The sequence below is a fragment of the Rhinolophus ferrumequinum genome, chromosome X, assembly GCF_004115265.2.
Source record: "Rhinolophus ferrumequinum isolate MPI-CBG mRhiFer1 chromosome X, mRhiFer1_v1.p, whole genome shotgun sequence".
NCBI classification, from domain to species: domain Eukaryota; kingdom Metazoa; phylum Chordata; class Mammalia; order Chiroptera; family Rhinolophidae; genus Rhinolophus; species Rhinolophus ferrumequinum.
In genome coordinates this window covers 37,320,060-37,342,288 of record NC_046284.1, presented here as the reverse complement: position 1 = coordinate 37,342,288, position 22,229 = coordinate 37,320,060, and the positions used below count along the sequence as shown (strand labels likewise).

At 39.5% G+C, this 22,229-nt stretch overlaps 1 protein-coding gene across 3 annotated transcripts; it reads right to left on the bottom strand.

Annotated features, from left to right (window-relative positions):
* Positions 1-4,457: 4,457 nt before the first annotated feature.
* On the bottom strand, positions 4,458-21,957 carry NKRF (NFKB repressing factor). Of its 3 annotated transcripts, none has more exons than XM_033116799.1 (3): positions 21,939-21,957; positions 8,512-8,642; positions 4,458-7,418 (listed from the first exon to the last, which is right to left on the bottom strand). In XM_033116799.1, coding segments are annotated over exons 1-3 (2,091 nt in total). In that variant the 5' UTR covers positions 21,941-21,957; the 3' UTR covers positions 4,458-5,460. The 3 variants fall into 3 exon arrangements, with proteins under 3 accessions (XP_032972690.1, XP_032972674.1, XP_032972683.1); XM_033116783.1 differs by lacking the exon at positions 21,939-21,957 and adding an exon at positions 21,146-21,818; XM_033116792.1 differs by lacking the exon at positions 21,939-21,957 and adding an exon at positions 14,730-14,785.
* Positions 21,958-22,229: the final 272 nt, after the last annotated feature.

Genomic DNA, 22,229 nt, shown 5'->3' with positions numbered 1-22,229 from the left:
CATCTTCCCTTCCCAAGCTTTTCCTACCCCTTGTATCCTCTCCTTGAACATCAAAAAACATCCTTTATGAGATCAAATGTACTGTACCTGGGTTACGTGCAAAAATTACTAATGCTTAATTCCTTTTCTGTTGTATTTCATCTCCAGCTTTAGGGCAATATTGTTACCATACTTTACACTAAGCTTTTTAAATGAATTGTTATACAAGTGGTGCTGATGCATAGCTTGATGACCAGGATGTTATTTTTAACAAAATGATTGCTGAAGTTTTTCACACTTGCTGGTCCTTCACTTGTGTTGGATTTGGAAGTAAATGTTTGGAATGTGGCCTATAGAAAACAGGAAAACAAATCCATATAAACATCCATTTTGAAAGAGCAATGGAAGCTAAAAATGCTATGATACTAAGATGTAACCAATATGAATTACAAGAATGGTTTTTAGTGGTAGGAAGAATGTTAAAGGATTCAGCCAAAGGAGCATAGCAATTGTAGTAACTGACACATCCTCTCCTTGCAAGATATTCACTGGATACATCCATGCTAAGTTTCAGACTACAGTCAGCCTTCTGTATCCATAGGTTTCACATCCACATATTCAACCAACCAGATCAAAATATTCGGGAAAAAAGTTATGTTGCTGATGTATACTAGGATGGTTGTGTCTGTACTGATGGATACCGAAGGACAACTATACTGAAATATTCTGGGATTTTGCTTTTTAAAGAGGTGTAGGAGCAGAGGAATGGAAACAATCATTAGTTTTTAAGCTAGGGAAGGTTGGAGATCCTTTAGTCTTTTTAAAGAAGCAGTGCTACCCTAGATAAATAAATTTATAACCCCCCATCATTTTTTAGAGTTTTAACCCAAGGAAGGGAGCATATCTGTGGCAAGTTATTTTCCACTCAAATCCTGAGTTAATGCTGCATGCTTTGATTTCTTCTTCCCTTTCAGTATTCTAAGAACTTTAATGTCAATGTTTGCAATTTTTCTTTAGATATTTATACTTTTAGATAGACAATACCTTTAAGTAGCAGTGCGGGACAAGGCTTGTAAATGTTTTGTCTAATGTTCCATTGTAACCTTCTGTGCATTTATCACTTCTAAATCTAACTTGGCATAAGTAACCCATGTAAAAAATGTACATTTTTCAAAACTTGTAAATAAAAATAATCTTAAAATTTTGTAGTCAAGGTATAATTATATTTTAGCTCAGTATGAACTTTTAGTATTATTGGAATTTCATATCTATTTATTTCCCCCTTTGAAATAAACATGACAAAAGCAAAAGTACAGATCTTGGGAGAGGGTAAAGAGAAGAGTAGACACTATTAGAGAGGGCATGTTTTCAGTCATTAGTGTTCATGCTTTTTTAAACATTTTAACAGAATGTAAAACTATTAAATAAAACAAAGCTACTTCAGGGGGGCGGCCAGATGGCTGGGTTAGAGCGCGAGCTCTGAACAAGAGGGTTGCTGGTTTAATTCCCTCATGGGATGGTGGGCTGTGCCCCCTGCAACTAAAGATTGAAAACAGTGACTGGACTTGGAGCTGAGCTGCGCCCTCCACAACTAGATTGAAGAACAACGACTTGGAGCTGATGGGCCCTGGAGAAACACACTGTCCCCCAGTATTCCCCAATACAAGAAAAAAAAAATACTTCAGGGGCGGCTGGTTAGTTCAGTTGGTTAGCGCACTATGCTCTTAACAACAAGGTTGCTGGTTTGATCCCCACATGGGCCACTGTGAGCTGCGCCCTCCACAACTAGATTGAAACAACTACTTGACTTGGAGGTGATGGGTCCTGGAAAAATACACTTAAATAGTTTAAAAACAAAACAACAAAGCTACTTCAGCACATGTGATGGTCAATCAAAGGAATGAAATTGTGATGGAGGGGAATAAACAAATTTGGATGTTTACCAGTGCCTTCAGAGAGCAACACCTAACTTGTTGATCCTGACATCCACCTTTTAAAAAGCCCTAGCTTAAAATCAAACAGTACCAAACTATTATAATATGGTATTTTTCAGTTCTCTGTGAAGTTCAGGAGTACAGGTATCCTCAATCTTACCTTGCTTAAACAGAAAGTGCTTTCTTTTGAGAAGCAACCTCTCTTTAAAGAGACAGACAAGGACAGCAAACTTGCAGAAACGCACCTCTTTACTTGTCGGGGTGGGGGGGTGCAGTTGTGCTAAATAAAAGTCCTTATGGTATATGTACCCACTCATCCTTTAAGACATGGCACTTAAAGGAGCCTCAGTATAAGGGAGTTCATTCTACACTGACCACCACATTAATTCATTTGTTTCACCTAAGAGCAACATCCTTAAATATCCTTGATGTTTTCCCTTCAGTCTACTTCTGCTTCAAAGGAGAACCACATTGAATTGGTCTTTATTTGGTACATTAGTTTTACATTAACTTTTTCATCCTACTGTGGATGGGTACTTTAAATATTGAGTTAATCACGCTTGAAAAAATTAAGGTGAGATTGGGAATGTGCAGACATATTTATTTTATGCACCTTCTCAGAAACACTTCCTGATCTCTTTCATGGGATAATCTTTTTAAAACCTTTCAACAGTCAACAAGCTGACTTCCCAAAGCGCCACACCCACGATAAAAGATACCAGAAACCATTCATTCGAACATTTAATGGTCATCTGCCTTTTTTTCTTTACATTTTTTTAAACAAGTGTCACAGGCTGCCTGCATATAACAACAATAATTATATAGTTAAAACAGACTTGTGAGGTCCCTTTTCAAATGGCAGTCAGATTTGAACTTAACTCTTGTAATTCTGTACCTGCTGATGTGGGAAGGGGTATGATGAAGAACAAAAGTTCTAATTAGTCCTTTATTTAGGACCCATCTCATCTCCAGTTTCAGGGGTTACTTATAGCCAACTGCACTGTATAATACGAAAAGGAGAATCCCAACAGAATGCATGACCTTGCCATTCATTCATTTTGCAAAGGGGAGGGAAAAAAAATCTAAGATCTGAGACTCAATGCTATAACTGAAAGCAGTTAGTTTATCAGTATATTTAAGTAACTCAAAACTTGAAATTGCTCATGTACCTGTGCATGTATCTGGGTTAAAAAGTGACTATTTCAAAGAAACGGAAAGTACGGGAACCAACAAATAGGGGACAAAATAGAACAGCAAGGTTGTCAGCAGCTCATTCTTGCCAAACACATTTCTCAACACATTTTATTCTCAAGCCGAGTTAAGTGACTTCACCCTATTTCCATGTCAATACCAAAGCCGATCTAAGAAGTCAGAAAATCTGGACCCTCGAATCCAGAAAACATATTCTTGGCCCAATTATTTGGCAGCCTTAACTATAACTACATTAATATTCTGTTTTGTTGAACTTACCTAAATAAACCATATTTGTATGTAACATTTCCCTCCCCCCCCCAAAAAAAACCCATCATTTTGGAAAGAGGAAAGAAATGTAAACAGAAAAATGAGTTTTCATACCTCCTAATAGCCCTTAAAGCCACTTTTACTCAAGAGAATTGAAGGCTGACTTTTCTAACTCACTAATTGAACCATAGTTTCTCAAGGTTGGCATGAGCCTTGTAGATAAAAAAAGAAAACTTCCTATAAAATCTATATACATTTTAGCTTAGTTCCCTTTGGCATTGTTAAAATATTAAGTGCCAAGTAAAATGGATACCTCACTTCTCCTCCTAACATTAGAAAAAGCCATACACTGTAGGAAGAGTTAATGGAAAGCAAATACCACATATGTGTTAATCAGTGTAGGTGACTGAAAGTTATAGAAATCCAGGTATAATCCCTTTATAAAAGGTAATCCCTTTATAATTTTAAAATGTTGATTTATCTACAATGGACAGCTTCTTAATGTAAAATATTAAAAAGAGGGGAAAGGAGGAGTGGCCGGTTAGCTCAGTTGGTTACAGCGTGGTGCTTATAACACCAAGGTTGCCGGTTTGATCCCCACATGGGCCACTATGAGCTGCACCCTCCTTAAATAAAAAAAAAGAGAGGAAAGTAAATTACTGTTTACTGTGGGCCAATTACATGTTAAGTGTGGTGCTAAATGTTTTAAGACACTGTAAACAACCTAATTGTTCTAGATATCATTTCATTAGAGGTGTTTAACTATCAGTATTAATATCCATCTCTGAAAAAATATTCATCTCTGAATATTAAGTATGAATATTAATACTTCATTTATCTGAGACACAAAAACAAAATCACATTAAAATTAAACAGCCTGAGATTTAGCTGCAGCCAGTATACTGGTCCATAGGGAAAACGTGATGGGTGACTGATTAACTGTTCCTATTTGCTAAGTCATTAAGTTCATCCACTTGTGCTCTAGTGTTGAAAACATTTTGTGCAAACACCACTTCCCCTCTCCAAAGACCCAAAGTGTTGCTACTAGGCTGCTGTCTAGAAATAAGCACACCAACACTTTGATCAACTCGGCTCCTTTTTATTCAGGAAGCGCACATTCTTTTTATACACTTCTTTTTTTACATTCCAGAAATAAGCGAAAATAGCCATTTTAAATATGTTATAAAGTTGGCTTTTGGAGCTTAATAAGCTTTTTGAGAGAGGTACCAGCCAACTGACCTTTTCATCAAAGCACCAATGTATCTTCAATCTTTTACCAAGTTCTACCACAGCTATGGCCACCGCCTTGGATGTGCTGTACATCCAAACCGCGTGAAAACTGTAATGGAGAGTTGCTGTGAGTCGTCTCTCTGCAAGGCACCAAGAACAAACAGTTCCAGCTTCCTATCTTCAGATTAAATCAAAGTTTCTGAAATTTTTCAAGTGCTCTCTCAAGTAGTGTTCTCTCAGCATGAAGACTAGAATTTGTTAAAACTGATATATCACAAGGTAACCACTTCCAATATTCTGAAAACCACATGGTAGAAGTTATAAATAAATGGACACTAAAATTACTTTAAGAAAGTTTTACATCATTTAGTCGGTAAGGACATTTACATGTACAGCACAATTTACTGTTAAACATTCTATTACTGGCTTCACACAAAGATGAAAATAGATAATACAAAATGATCTGACACTGTAAGTCTGGAATTAAGACTAGTTTTATTGTAGTCAATATTAACTTTCCATATTGTTGCAGAGTGCTGTGTGATGCCCTTTAAAATGGGAATTTCTTTTTCAGGGTGAAATTCCATTTGGATATGTGTTCTTGCGTTGTACAAACTACTAAAATCCGAGGGACACAGCAATATCAAAGACACAAACAGTAACTGCACAATATCATCTGATTAAACTAATACAAGTGGACAGAATTTTTCAGGTCCCAATATCTACTAAAGCACTATATGAAATGAACAAGGTGGAACATCTTAAGAATGAATATACTCTGTAACCAGAACATGTAGTATTTCTTTAATTAACAAATCTACCTCATTAGGCATTTACAAAATAAATTAGTAAGATCTCAATTTGCTTGAGGCATCACAAGCTCGTAATGCCCCACTTGGCCTTCCTGTTTGAGCTGATCTAGTAGGTCTTCCTTCCGTCTTTTTCTACCTACCACCAGGTACCTATCATGGCCTACCCCATGAGACTTACTCTTAAGCCCATACTTCTGGGCAATCTGATGTATTTGCTTCCGCTCGTCATTGGTCAGCTCTGTAGAGAAAGTCAAATCCGTGTGGCTCTCAGAGCGGGCATAGTTTCTGATGATCTGTTCGATGTCTCTCTTGGCAATTTTATTTACCCTCTCTACATCAAGACCAAGCCCTTCCCGCTTATGCTGCTCTTTGACAGAGATTGGCTCCCGAATGCCCTCGCCAGATTTACCTAAACCACCACCCGTCCAACCCATCTTTCTCAGCAGCTGATTTCCTATGTTATCTTCTTTGATTTGTTGTTTGTAAGCCTCCTCTGCTGAGCGACCCTGAATTTCATTTCTTGAAATCACATCTTCAATAGTTCCTTTCTTCAAGTTGTTAATGACAGTGGGCTGGGTCTTTTTGAGGGTTTTCACAGCTTCCCCAGCAGCTTCATATTTGACAGTTTTCTTCACCCCAACTGCTTCTGCAATTACTTCACTCTCTAGAATCACCTTGCATTTCCATCGGAGGCCTGTCATTCTTTCATAGACGTATTCAACTGTCATTCGGTTAAACTGAGCTGTGTCATTGAGCGTGCACACAGGATTTGAAGAATTTTCGTAAACTACAAGATCCTTTATATCTTTTTTTTTGCCAGATCCCCTGGGTGAAGAGCCTGTTTGGCATTGTGAACTTTTGACAGATGGGTAAGTGGGTTGTGTTTTTTGAAGGATTTTCAAAGCCTCATCAGCAGCTGCATGTTTACTTGTTTTTTTCGTTCCATAACCTTCAGCTAAGCAATGATCTTGCAAAAACACTCGACAACGCCATGTGCGATTTGGCATCATCTCATATTTGTATTCAACTGACATTTTGTTGTATGAGGCAGAATTGTTAAGGATACCAATTGCATCGTTTGCATTTTCTGTAAGCACGAAATTAGTCCAGTGCTTGGCAGAAGCATTAAAAATTGGCTGCCCAGAAGCATCTTTAGCCAGTACCACCAGCTCTTCTGGTGGTTTCAGAGCTGGAGGAAATTCATACGAAGGCATGCCAATTTGACACACCACAAGGTCCTCTCCAATTGTGTGCTTGAATTTCCGTCGGACAACCCTAACTTCAATACGTTTCTGCAAGAGTTTTACAGCCAGCTCAGTAGCTCGATCCCTGGACCCATTCTTGCTGCCAGCATAACCTGTAGTTAAGTAGATATTTTGGCATCTAACTTCACAAGCGTAACCATCAGTTAGAAGTTTTTTATTTTTGGGGATGTCAGCAGGAGGAATTTCTTTCAAAGGAGCATATATATACTCAGGATTTGTCTTACATGCCTGAATACAACGAGTTAACATGTATGTATAATTAATTTTATCAGATCCGGAAGTCATCTCTGGATTAGAAAGGTTGTTCCAGATAGTTGCTGTTAATTTTTCAATAAAATACTGCTTCTCAGCTACCACTGACTCAGGAAATGTCTGTGATGGTAGAGACTCAGGAGCTGACTGAGAGTTTGCCTGCTGTGATATGCTGCTTAGGGCAGGGTTCCCACTGTCAAAGTACATGTTGGCTGTTACAGGCTGGTCTTTTGTGAAAATAAATCCTGATGAATCACAATACTGAGAATTCCCATCTTGTACACTGAAAGAGTCTTGAGTATAATCTTGGTAGATATCTCTTGGCATGCTGGCAAAATGTGTTTGTTCATTTACCTCTTTTGTTTGAGGGCCATAAGGATCTTCCTGTCTTTCATCTTTTGAACTACTAGCTACAAAATGTACAGGCTCAAAACGAGGTCTCGCATGGAATTTGGAACCGGCTTGCTTTTTAGGAGGATTTTGACCTATAGAATGAGTGAAATTTACAATTCATTAAAAAGGGAATATTTCAAAAGAACCAAGCAGGAAAATAGTACCAACCACATTATTTGTAAACTGCATTGTTGGTACAAGATACTTCCCATCACAAAACTTCAGGCCATTTAGGTGAAGGAACTTAAATATCAATGTAAGATTCCAGCATAAGGAGGGATGCTTCCTGTCCTTCCACATGTAAAGGAAGAGACGATAGAAAATACGCCGTTGAATCAAGTATGCCGGTTACCACCATGCATGAATGGTAGATGCTTCTGCATCTAATGGATTAAAGCACAGGTGAAGCATACCAAGTAAGAGGTTGTTCCAGTACAATCTCATATGACCTGTGCTGAAAATCTCCCTTCTTAAGGATCGCAAATGGAACAGACAGCTCTAATCCAATAGAGATGGTGACCAGAGGCATTTACAGAGTATTTCTCTTTTCTATCAGAGGTGAGTGACTCTGTGATGGTGCTTTACACAGTTGTGACTAAAAATCAAATAAAAATAATTATCAAAAGATCCCAAAGATTTTCAACTTCAAAATGTTAGTTCTGCCCTATTCTGCACCAAAGGGGGTTTGCTATATTTTATTTCTAGAACAAACAACAGCTGGAAACTAATGATTTATGGGGGATATCAAATTTAGAGCTATGGAAGAACTCTCTGTCGAGGCTATACCAGACACTAGAGCTTCCTCTCCACAACATTATTCAGTAGAAAGCTGTCCATCTTGGACCCACCCAAGAGGATTTAGTTACTGAGATGCTCAAATGATCAGAGTATAAGTTTTTTCTATTTAGAGGGAGGTTCCATGGCATGGACTTCAAGGAGAGCATTATAATGTGACTTCAGTATTCTTAGTTTTCAGTTCTATTTAACATCCTCAAAAACAAAACACAACAAAACTGTGCATAATTAAAAGCTAAAACTCTTTTACATTTCTGTAAGATCCAATGTTACCAATGTTATTTAAATCATATACCACACTCATATCATTAAAAAATAAGCCACATTGTTTCTTCAAATCTTCCAGAAACACATTGTTTCTTCAAACCTTCCAGAAACAAGTATACTCACCATCACATGTTGAGAGGTGACGTTTTTGACCTTTGGAAGGTTTGGACAGTATCAGATCATATGAAGGCATCTCCCCAATATCAATACCTTCAGCCATTTGGAGAATTTTTTCCATCAAGCGTGGGCTGTACCTATTTAAATTAATATAATCTACAGTTAAAACAGATAAGAATATAGTTTTTTAAAAAAAGCTTCTAACTAAGCCAATCTTATAGTTGTTCCCATGGGATTTTATCAACAGAGTATCTTAGCTATAAAGCCAAAGAATCTGCCCTAAAATACTTACCTTTCAAATGAGTAATTATGTTACCATCATTATTAGACATACAAACATAAAATCAACAAAATTTAAGCGAAGACCTTATTTTTAAGTTTGAGCTGAAAGTATCCACATAAACTCATGATTTATTTTCCTCTATCATATATGTATATGTAAATAACTCTATTGATATACTTATAAAAGTACTAAGAGGGCTGCTGGGTTCTTAACATCCAGATTGTCGTCTCTACCATTTCCCATGAAAAACAATCAGTGTCTTTAGAGAAATGGATGATTCCAAATTTGGGGCAAAAAATGTATGAGATGAACCTGTAAGATATTCTTGTGCCTGGAAACAAGGAAGCTGTCAAAGACTTCAGTAGTTGTGTCAAATGTATCAATAAGAACAATAACCACAGTAGACTGAGACACATCAAATATGTTAAAAATCCATTAGTTCATAATGATACTTATAAACTCATTATCAGTCACCTTTGGAAGATGGTAGGGAGTCAAGTCATTATTCTAAAAATGGGTAATATAAAAGAAAGCAAGTTATTTATCTGACATTTTCCTGTACAAATTATACCTCAGAGCAAATAAAGAGTTAACAAAGAAAATGTCTTTTACAGAAACAGCCCAGTTAATAAGTGAAGGAATGATAGAATATTACCATTTGGCAACCCATAATGCAGTAATAAATGACCATAAATGGCTGCTAAGCCTGTCTGGTGAAAAGTTGATGGGGAAGAACCCAGAAATAGACTTATACAAACATGCTCAAATGATTGTTTACAAAGCTGGGAAAGCAATTCAACGGAGGAAGGACAGCCACTTTGACAAGTGGTGCTGGAGCAAGTGGGCATCCATAGGCAACAAACAAACAACACTTCAAACTAAACCTCACACCTTATACAAAGATTAATTCAAAATGTATCATGGACCTAAATGCAAAATGTAAAACTATAATACTTTTTATAAAAAACACAGGAGAAAATCTTCAGGATCTAGAGCTAGGCAAACAGTTTTCTGTATTTTTTCTTTAATGGGCTCACAATGGCCCATGTGGGGATCCAACCAGCAACCTTGGTGTTATTAGCACCATACTTTAACCAACTGAGGTAACCGGCCACCTGATAAACAGTTCTAAATACTCAACACCAAAAGCATGATCCATAAAAGGAAAAAGTCATTAAATGGACTTCATAAAAATAAAACTTTTGCTCTCAGATGATCCTGTGAAGAGGATGAAAAGAAGCCACAAACAGGGAGAAATATTTGCAAACCACACACTTGACTATCTAGTATAAAGGCCTCTCAAAAAGCAACAGTAAAAAAAATATATACATTAAAAAAACGAACAAAAGACATGAACAGAACATTTCACCAAACAGGAATTACAGATTGCAAATCAGCACATGAAAAGATGTTCTGTCAATCTAGCTAACACCAGAGAAATGCAACTTAAAGCCACAATGAGATATTACACTACCTACCGACCACAATGGCTAAAGGAAAAAAATAGTGACAGCACCAAATGATGGGAAGAATGCAGAGAAACAGGATCATTAATACATTGCTGGTGGGAATGCAAAACAGTACGGCCACTTTGAAAAACAACTTGGGAGTTTCTTATAAAATTAAAAATGCAATTACCATACGACCTACCAATTGCACTTTTGGGCATTTAGCTCAGAGAAATGAAAAGTTATGTTCATGCAAAAATCTGTACACAAATGTTCATAACAGCTTTATTTGTAATAGTCAAAAACTGCAAACAAGGGATTTCCGGTCAAGAAGGCACAGTAGGTAAATGCTGTGCTTATATCCTCTCATGACCACATCAAAATTACAACTAAACTACAGAGCGACCATCATTGAGAATCACCTGAAATCTAGCTGGACAGAAATCCTGTAACTAAGGATAGAAAAAAGAAGCCATGTTGAGACTGGTAGTTGGGGTGCAGATGCAGAACGGGCTGGTCCCACACATGTGGCACATGTAGCAATTAAAAATCGGGAGGGATATCTTGGCTGTGGAGGCTCCCTCTAAGGAGCAATGGGTCTCAGCCCCACATCAGTCAGGCACCCAAGCCCAGGTTTCAAGTGCCGGGGAGAAAAGTCCCCTTAACTTCTGGCTGTGAAAACCGGTAAAGATTGTGGCTAAGTAAGACGGAGGGCTGTTGGAGCCCCAGACATTCCTCTTAAAGGGCCTGTGCATGGATTTACTCACTGATAGACTCACTCTCTCTGACCTCCAGCACTGGGAAGCAGCTTGAATGGTGCTAGGGACAACTGAATTGTATGGCTTCAGGCGAGGGCTGGAGGGACAGCTTTCTCCCAGACAGAAGTGCTGGCAGAAGCCACTGTTTATTTGTTGAGCCCTCACCCCTCCTAGCATGTAGTCACTGCTGAGTCTCTGTCAGTCTAGCTAACACTATTCACCTTGCCCTGGTGATTCTAAGACCCCGCCACACCCACACTTGCAGGCCCACCCAAGCCGCTTACAGTGGCTTTTCCATCCAAACAGTCTGTCTTGGCTCATTCTGCAGGCTTTCCTAAAATCTGTCAAATGTTCACAAACCCCAAAGAAGCATCAGGTTTCAGAGTGCCCCATACCTCTTGCTAAGCAGCCCCAAGCCCGGCCCTAGCAGCAGCTGGCCTCAGTTTGGAGCTTAGCCTCTACCAAGCACCTCCAAGCCCAGCATGGCCTGTGGCAGGTCCCCTTCCCAGAGGCCCCCAAGCCAGCATACCCAGCAGCTGGCATGGCAGTAGACAAGCTGAAGCACCATGAGGTCACCTCCACAGATGACACACTCAAAGGACAGACTGGGCAGACACCAGAGCTCTGCTAAAGGAAATCTTGCTCTGCATGGTCAGCTCCTGCACAACGGCTCCTCCACTGTAGTCACAACCAGTCTTCACAACCAACGAGCCCAAGGGTCAATCTGACATCCAAACCAGAACCAAGGCTCAACTACAACAGGAGGGCACACACAACCCACACAAGGGACACACCTGCAGCACCTGGCTCAGGTGACCACAGAGACTCTACAAGATACCTACTACATAAGGCCACTGTACTAAGACCAGGAGACATAGCAGCTCTACCTAATGCATAGAAACAAACACAGGAAAGTGGCAAAAATGGGGAAATTGAGAAACATGTCCCAAATGAATGAACAGAATAAAGCTTCAAAAAAGAACTAAACAAAATGGAGATAAGCAATCTATCAGATGCAAAGTTAAAAATACTGTTATAAGGATGCTCAATGATCTCTGGGAGAACTTCAACAAAGAGCTAGGAAACATAAAAAAAAAAAAAGAACCAGTCAAAAATGAGGAATACAATAACTGAAATGAAGAATACATTAGAGGGGATCAACACCTGATTAGATGAAGCAGAGGACTGAATCAGCAATTTGGAAGATAAGGTATCAGAAAAAAACCAATCAGAACAGCATAAATAAATAAATAAATAAATAATGAGGCTAATTTAAGGGGCCTCTGGGACAACATCAGATATACCAAATTCACATCATAGGGGTATCAGAAGGAGAAGAGAGCAAGGAATTGAAAACCTATTTGAAGAATGACTGAAAACTTCCTTAACCCAGAGAAGGAAATAGACATACAAGCCCAGGAAGCGCAGAGTTCCAAGCAAGATGAACCCAAAGAGGCCCACACCAAAACACATCATAATTAAAATGCCAAAGGTTAAAGACAAAGAATCTTAAAAGCAGCAAGAGAAAGACAGTTACTGACAAGGGAGCTCCTATGAGACTATCAGCTGATTCAGAAACTTTGCAGGCCAGAAGAGATTGGCATGAAATATTCAAAGTGATGAAAAGGAAGGACCTACAACAGAGATTACTCTACCCAGCAAAGCTATCATTTAAAATTGAAGAAAAAACTTCCCAGACACAAAAAAGCTAAAGGAGTTCATCAACACCATACCAGTATTACAAGAAATGTTAAAGAGACTTCTTTCAGAAGAAAAAAACCCAAAAAAATATGAATAATAAAATGGCAGTAACTACATATCTATCAACAATTACTTTCAATGTAAATCGAATAAATGCTGCAATCAAAAGACACAGGGTAGCTGAATGGATAAGAAAACAAGAACCTTACACATGCTGCCTACAAGAGACTCACTTCAGATCAAAAGACACACAGACTGAAAGTAAAGAGATGGAAAACGATATTTCATGAAAATGCCAATCGAAAAATAAAAATCTGGGGTAGCAATATTTATACCAGACAAAACAGACATTAAAACAACGACTATAACAAGAGACAAAGAAGGATCCAGTAATCCCACTTCTGGGTGCTTATCCAAAGAAACTCAAAACAACTACTTCACAGGGACATGTGCATCCATATGTCCATTGCAGCATTCTTTATAATAGCCAAGATATGAAGGCAGCCTGGGTGTCCGTCGATGGTGAATGGATAAAGAAGAGGTCGTACATATGTATAATGGAATAGTACTGAGCCATAAAACGGAACGAAATCTTGCCATCTGCAACAACATGGATGGACCTAGAGGGTACTGTGCTGAGTGAAGTAAGTCAGACAGAGTAAGAAAGATGCTGTACGATTTCACTTATATGTGGAATCTAAAGAACAAAATAAATGAACCAACCAAACAGAAACAGACTCATAGAGACAGAGAACATTTTGACTGTTGCCAGATGGGAGAGGATTTGGGCGGAAGGGTATAAAAGGTGAAGAGATTAAGAAGTACAAATTGGTAATTACAAAATAGTCATGGAAATGTAAAGTATAGCATAAGGAATATAGTCAATAATATTGTAAAGGCTATATGCCAGATGGGTACTAGATTTCGTAAGTTATACAAATGTCTAATCACTATGTTTTATACCTGAAACTAATATAATATTGTATGTCAACTGTAACTGAAAAATCTAAAAAGTATTAAAAAAACAATGATCCCTTTCATCAGATTTCAGCATAAATGAAACAATATTCTATACTTTTTGTGTTGATATAGACAAAAGAAAGAAAATACTTCTTTTAATAATAGGTTTGGGAAAGGGAAATAGGTGGATGGTTGTGACAAGGATGTAATGGGGAATTGGTATTTTTTTTAATTCATAAAATCAAATAGGAATAATGGCTCCCCAAAATGGTTAAGTTTCTTTGGTTGATGATTTTGGATTTTTTTTTTTTAAATGAACCTTACTTTTGGGGCCGGCTCGGTGGCTCAGGCGGTTAGAGCTCCATGCTCCTAACTCCAAAGGCTGCCAGTTCAATTCCCACATGGGCGAGTGGGCTCTCAAACACACAAGGCTGCCGGTTCAACTCCTCGAGTCCCGCAAGGGATGGTGGGCTCCGCCCCTGCAACTAAGATTGAACACGGCACCTTGAGCTGAGCTGCCGCTGAGCTCCCGGATGGCTCAGTTGGTTGGAGGGTGTCCTCTCAACCACAAGGTTGCCGGTTCGACTCCCGCGAGGGATGGTGGGGTGTGTCCCCTGCAACTAGAAAACGGCAACTGGACCTGGAGCTGAGCTGCGCCCTCCACAACTAAGACCGAAAGGACAACAACTTGAAGCTGAATGGCACCCTCCACAACTAAGGTTGAAAGGACAACAATTTGACTTGGAATAAAGGCCTGGAAGTACACACTGCTCCCCAATAAAAAGTCCTGTTCCCCTTCCCCAATTAAAAAACAAAATGAACCTTACTTTTTAGATCAGTTTCACATTCACAGCAAAATTGAATGGAAAATACAGAGACCCACACCAAGACACATAATTAAAATGTCAAATGGTAAAAGCTGCAAGATAAAAACAACTTGTTATGTACAGGGGAACCCCCATCAGCAGATTTTTCAGCAGACACTTTGCAGGCCAAAAGAAAATGGCATGATATAGTCAAAGTGCTGAAAGAAAGAAAAAAAAAACTTTTGGAAGCAATGGATATGTTTATTACCTTGATTGTGGCGATGGTATCACAGGTATATGCATATGTCCAAACTCATCAAATTCTATAAATATGTGCAGTTTTGTGTGTATCAATTATACTTCAATAAAGTTTTCTTAAAGAAAAAAAAAAAAAACCCTGCAATCAGCTCAAATGTCCTTCAACAGGTGAGTGGTTAAACTCTAGTATAAACACACCATGGAACACTACTCAGCAATGAAAAGGAATAAACTATTGACACATGCAATATCGTGTATGAGTGAGAGGGAAATGGATATGGTTATAAAATGTGAGGGATCCTTATGCTGTTGGAAACTGTTCAATCTTGATAGTGGATACACAAACCTATACATGTAATAAAATTTTATAGAATATACATACACGAGTACTTTTAAAACTGGGGGAATCTGAGTAAAATCAGTGGATTATAACAATGTCATTATCCTGGTTATACAATAATTTTGCAAAATGTTACCAAAATTTTGAAAACTGGATAAAGAGTACAAGGCATGTCTTTGTACTGTGTTTCCCCGAAAATAAGACCTACCCCGAAAATAAGGCCCAGTTAAGATTGTCAGCCAGTCGGACGCATTTAGTACGTTATGACGATGTTCCAGAAGATGATGACATGTATTTGAATAACTACATTTATTTGAATAAATGTAGATTGTTGTACATGAAAAAATAAGACATCCCCTGAAATTATGCCCTAATGCATCTTTTGGAGCAAAAATTAATATAAGACCCGGTCTTATTTTCGGGGAAACACGGTATCATTTCATACAACTGCACGTGAATCTACAATTATCTCAATAAAAATTTCAATTAAAAAAGTTGACAGGGAACTTCATAATCTTCATAACACTAAAAATCAAACAAGCAGACATGTGTCCCCTGATGTGATATGACAGGACATACAAAGAACTACCTATAAAGTGTTCTTGCCCAGCAAATAATTGAACTTGAACCTAATCAAGCCCTTAACTCCCAGAAACATATTAAATTACACCACAAGAATATAACCAGCCAAATCCAGAATAAAGGAAACACTATGTGAAAACCCAATTTCTTCATTGATTATGAGGTGTGATCAAACAATATGGTGAATGTTTAAATTTTAAAAAAATATTACAGTAAAAGACACATTGCCATTAATCCCCTTCAAAATACGCCCCCTCACTTTGAACATACTTATCCCATCGTCCTTGCCACTTTCCGAAGCAGTTCTGGAAGTCCTCTGTCGTATCTTTAGTTGTGCTGTCCTGGCTACCTCCATGTCCTGAATCAATTCAAAATGTTTACCTTTCATGATCATTTTGACTTTGGGGAAGAGCCAGAAGTTGTACAGTGCCGGATCTGGTGAATAAGGCAGATGAGGACACACTGTAATATTTTTATTTGACAGAAATTACCATATACCAGAAGCGTTGTATGACACGGAGCATTGTCATCATGGAGGATGATTTACGGCACACTTTAAAACACACCGTCTCTCAATCGTAGCTCACACCTGACTGACTGCACCGAACAAGTTGAAACTTGTCACACACTGTTACTAAAGGTTGACACGCCACTTCCTGTATTGAAGATCCCTGCCTTTCCATTGGATGGCATTCGGCAGCAGCATTCACCATATTCTGTGATCACAACAGAAAGCCTCCATGTCACACATATCACTTCTGGTACAGCAATTTCTGTTAAATGAAAACATTATTGTGTGTCCTTATCCACCTGGCACCATGTGACTTCTGGCTCTTCCCAAAGTCAAAATGACCAAGAAAGGTAAACATTTTGAATTGATTCAGGACACTGAGGTAGCCAGGAGAGTGCAACTAAAGACACTCACAAAAGAAGACTTCCAGAACTGCTTCAGAAAGTGGCAAGAACACTGGGATAAATGTGTTCGAAGCAAGTTGGAATATTTTGAGGGGGATTAATGGCAATGTGTCTTTTACTCTAATATTTCTTTTTTAATTTAAACATTCACAGTATTTTTCGGTCATACCTCATAAGTAACACCTCATGTGTAGACCTTGTTTGGATCATGAGTCAAACACTCCAACCACAAAAAGACATTTTGAGGAAAATGGAGAAAACTGAACATGGACTAGGCATGAGATGATTTTAACAAATTATTTTTAATTTTAAGGGTGAATAAAGGTATTATGACTCTTCTGATCTGGTACAGATACATACTGAAGTATTCGCAGGGGAAATCATGTCAAGGTTTTCTTTAATACACTCCAGACTACCTCCCACAAAAAAAACTGGCAGCAAAAATAGATGTTGCTGGATGGCATGACAAACTGTAGATAATAGTGAAGTTGAATGATGGGTACATGGGCGTTTCATTAAACTCTTCTACTTACTTACGTATGTGCTTGATTTTTCCATAATAAAAAGTTTTAAAACACAGTTTTTAAAAAGGGCTCCTTAAAAAGTAGATTGGCTGCTTGACAAAATATCATTTTACTGCAGAGAAACAAAAACATGAGCTCAAGTGAAGTTTTTGTTATCATGGGGATCTACTCACCCTTCCTATCTTCAGAGCCTTTCCCAGCCTATGACCCAAAAAGAGACTCCTTATGGCATTTAGGAAGAAAGTTATGAAAAATGAGTAACTATCACACCTTTACATGAATAGATTCTGAACTTGAAAAGGAAACATTTTCCATTTTCAGCACAATAGATTCCACACCCATCAGGTGTCTTTCCTTGCAAAGCAGAGAAGACATGGTGGCCTTCATTTCACAGGTTACCAGAAACTAGCCCAGTTATAACCTGCACTTCAAACTGATACTACTACTGCTGCTGCTAACACCAGTATTTAAATGCCAGTTAATTTTATTTTCATTTTCTCTTATCCAAATATCAGAAAGCATAGCCTAAAACATTACATGTTCTATATATATATATCACTTCCATGTAGATCTGGGAGTCCAATTTCCAAGGTATGAGATGAAAACAAGAGATTATGAAAATGAGATGGAAGTCTACAAATCATAAACTGGTAATGCCACTTTTGTTACCCAAATTGGTACTATAATCAAGCCACTCACCTTGCAATGTAGTCAAAGTTCTCCAGAACTTTAATTACAGCCTGATTCCATATAGGGTATAAAACTGTAAATGGCATGTATGTCATAATTCATTGTGCATGAATGATGCATTTGGGGCTCACTCCATTCACACTCACTTTTCTCTCAGGTTTCCTCCAGCATTAGTAACGATTATATGTACTTACTGTTCCCTATCCATTACATCTGCCACAAAATTCAGCATCACCCATAGGCTACAAAAATAAACCTAAGCATAGGTTGCCAGCACAGTCAGCTTGTCAGTCCTTTATTAGGAAGTTGGAATACTGAAGAAGCCCAACCAGCTCAAACAATAATGGAAAAGACCATATAGTGCCTAACATTTAACTATTCTAAGAACAATGCAAATATCAGTCTAAAGACTTTGATAACTAGGATTTCGTTCCCATTTCTAAAATTCTCCCGAGAGCAGTTATCCAGGGATAAAGAAGTGCTTCCACAAATTTGAAATGAGCCAAGACAGTAAAGCTTTCATTACTCAGTTTTCCAGAGTGTATTTTTTTATAGTGGATTTAAAAGTAACACTTTCATTCCAGAAGTTTCAGAGAATCCACCAAGAAAAGCACCTACAAACCCAACCACTGATAACTTCACTAACATTTTGGGGTTTACGTTTTATTCCTTTTTCTAAGTTTTCCATACTACTGCCTCCCCCTCAATTACTATCAGATCTGGTGGGATTTTTTTTTGCTCTGAATTTACTATATCATAAGCTTTCCCCCCCATGTCACTACCATATGAGATTTAATGGCTATATAGTATTCTATCTTTGGAGGGACCATGATGTAAAGTATCATTAAAGCAAGTCTAATATAGTAATTTTAAGATGCATGCATATTATATATTTGAGTCTGTTAGTTTACCCATTTAGTTGTAAATGCTTAAAAAAAAAGAAAAACAAAACAAAACAAAACTCCTGCAGATCTTTAGGGTTTTCAAAGGCAGCTTTTTATGAACCAAACTTTTGGAAATCAGGATGCTATGCAAGTGTCCCACCATGCCTAGCACATAAAAAGATGATTTCTAATAGACAAAGACATCTGACTTCATGAGTATTACATTCTTGAACAAAGACAGGTACGCATAGGTACGTACTTATGATACACAATGGCACCTACATTTAATGAATATTTAGTAATAGATGCTTTCAAAAAATTTTTAAATATATTAAACTGGGTCTATTAGGTTCAAATAAAAAAGCTAAGGTTTGAAAACTCAGCAAAGATTAGGATTTCCAAGTATAAAATTATTTATTCAAAACTATTCATAAGACTCCTAACATCATACGTGAATTTAACACACAACCAGATTATTGATAAATCTTTTGAAAGCTCTCACTCACAGTTTATTGTGACTGATGCCCTCTACTTCCTATGTGAAGTTAGTTTCACATCATGAGTCCACTGGTATCTGCCTTCCAAACACTAATATCACATCAACAAGGAAGAGACAAATAAGGTGGCAAAGCCCTGGATGCTTGAGCTTTTTAACACTACCATTGGCCTGGTTTGTGTTTTTTAATGCCCTACTTACGTACAAGGCTGCTGTTCTTGGAATGGAATCCTGAGATATAACAATAATGCGTTTTGTGTCAGTTACTTGCTTTTACTTCTGGTCCATCCTTCCCAAATACAGCAGCTGTATCTTAGTGGAAAGAGCATCAGAAGACCTGGGTCCTAACCTTCACTGTGGGACCTTGGAAATGTCACTTAACTTCTTGGCCTCCATTGATTTCGCTGTAAAAATGAGACACCACCTAATTCTCAAGGTTGTTGTATTAAGTGAAATACATAAATATTTTAAATATTTTGTACATTATAAAGCTATATCCATCCATTCACTCCACACACATTTATTGAGCAACTATTATGCAGAAGGCAGTCTTCTAGGCACTGAGAATAAAGGTATGAACAAGAAAGCAAAAACCCTTTGCCCAAAGGAGCGTACATTCTCGTGGGAAGGTAAGATTTATTATTATTACAAAGGATGATTAGTCTCCTCCCATGTGGTCTTTTTAAATTTTTTTTTAATTCAGATTCCTCATGGCCTTCTGTAATATTAAGGATATCTATGATAAAGGTACCTTCTCAACTGCAAGAACAATTGTTAAATGAAGGTTAATTAGATTTATCTGACTTGATTAATAACTGAGACTTCCCCAATTATAACCAGTTCCTCCAGTAAAATAATCAGTATCTCTTGAGGCAGAAGTTACACTAACCTAGAGAAGATAGAAAAAAATAATTTTTTGTGATGAGAGCAAAAAAGTATCACACTAGATGCTATGCTCAACAATTAAGGGTAGGAGTAGACAATCGTATTTTTCTGTTATCTGTTAGTCATTCCTGAAACTGAATTGGCTGAATTTGATCTGATCATTTTCCAGAATTTCTCAGCCTTCCTAATAAAATATTCACCGTGAAGAAGGAGGATCAAAAAAAGAAGCCTCTCAGTCTATCACAGGAATGATTAGTATAAGACCAATTTGGGGGGTTCTGAAGGATAGATGTCCAAGTAGTCTGTTAAAAAAAAAAAAAACTGCGTTGGAACCATACTGCAGTCTCCATAGACTCCAAAGAGCTTTCAAAGAGGCCTGGTCCAAATGCGCACCAGGTTCTAGAAAAAGGGGGACGGACACGGACACACACACACCTAAAACTGAGGCCAAATGTTAATCCTTTTCATCACATTTAAATTGAAAAGAGGGCAATCCATTTCTATAGTAGATATATCCATTTCTTTGTTTGCGTACAGACATATTATGTGAAAATCTACAAGCAAGGCTGAGAGACCTCATACAAACCGCCTCCCCAGGAGGAAACAGTAAAATTCAGCTGGAGGGCTGCTGTTGTTTTATTTAATGGGGATGTAAAGAAAGCGAGGTCAAGAGACCAGGATTAGAACCACAGCCACTACCACCCTCCCGCTGGGCCCGTAGACCCTGGAAACCCGGACTGTTGAATATTCTCTGCAGATGCTTCATCCTTGGAAGTTCCTACGCAGGTCCGAGGTTCAGCTATCCGTCATTTCCCACGCTCTCCAGAACCATCACCACAATGACCACCTCTCAGCAGCCGCCTTCCAAGCACAGCTTTATCTCCTTCCCTTATCCTGGAGGGGCCACTCCCTCGATCCCCGCACCTTTCTAGCTGTTCAGCCCCCTGCCACCTCACTCGGCCAACCTTCCCCAGGCCAACAGTGTCCTCCTGCATCTCCAAATCTCCAGCCTCTAAGCCCTCACTCATAACCTGCCCGCGTCCCTATCCCGATCCCCATCACCTAATCCCCTATCTGCGTGCCTTAACCCAACCAGCACACCTTCCTCACCTGCAGCCCAGGAAAACGTGGTTGGTCCAAGCCGCGGAGAGCGCGAGGAGCTGGTCGAGGGCAGCCCCGGGATAGCTGTGCAGGTGGCGACAGATGAAACTGCGTCGCAGAGCCCACTGCCAGTCACTTTCGTGGCTATAGCGCCACTGCTCCAGCACTGGCTCGGGCGGGGGCGGCGGGAGGGGCGGCAGCGGCGGCGGCGGGAGGGGGGGCAGCGGCGGAGGCGACAGGAAGTCGCCCCCCAACAGCAGACGTCCGCCAGCCATCTTCTCCACCCCCAAGCAGGGCCCCCAGGGATGAAGCCAACTACCCACCAGGAGCGAGCGGGAACAGGGGTCGGTGGGAGGGGCGCTCTGTGGCGCGAAGACCAACTCTCAGGTGACTGGGGTGTGTGCGTAGGGGGCGACCGTTAAAGAGGAAAAGGCGCTCACGTCCCGACTCCAGGGCGCAAGCCCGCTGCACTCCTCCAACTCGTGGAGGAGCAGGAGGGTACCCGCCGCAGTCACACGCGCGCCGGGGACGCCGAGCCAGGCCCCGCGCTCCACACTTTCAGCCACCCGCAGACACACGCACTGCGCGGGGAGGAGGGGAAAAAAACACACGAGCACTCTCTGCTCCCCGTCCTCTGGGATCCAGCCTACCTACCCTCGTGCTGCCCCGAGGTTGTGAGGCCAGTTCGCATGCGCTGCGGCAGTTCCCCGCCCCCCAACTTCGAAATCCCGTCGCCGAATATCGCGCGATGTACATTTTTCCCCTCCCGTGGAGTCTACCGGCCTTTGGTGTACTACCGTACATTGACAAGCGGAAGGCGGAGACTCCGGGAACGGAATTTTGGAAGGTTCTCAGAGGTTCTGGAACATGGTTCCGTTAAGGCCCTGGAAGGCGTCGTCAGGTGATTGTTGGCAGCAACGGCTCGCGTGACGCTTTCTGAGCGTTTCTGAGCGTTGCGACAGCGGGACAGTGTCCTTTGGGAGGGACTTAAGTATGGAATGGATTTTACACTTTTTTTTAATGTCAGTCCTCCGAAACTCCTTTTCTTCAGAGGACAGCTTGAAAAGCGCTGTCCATCCTTAGCTTTGTGTTT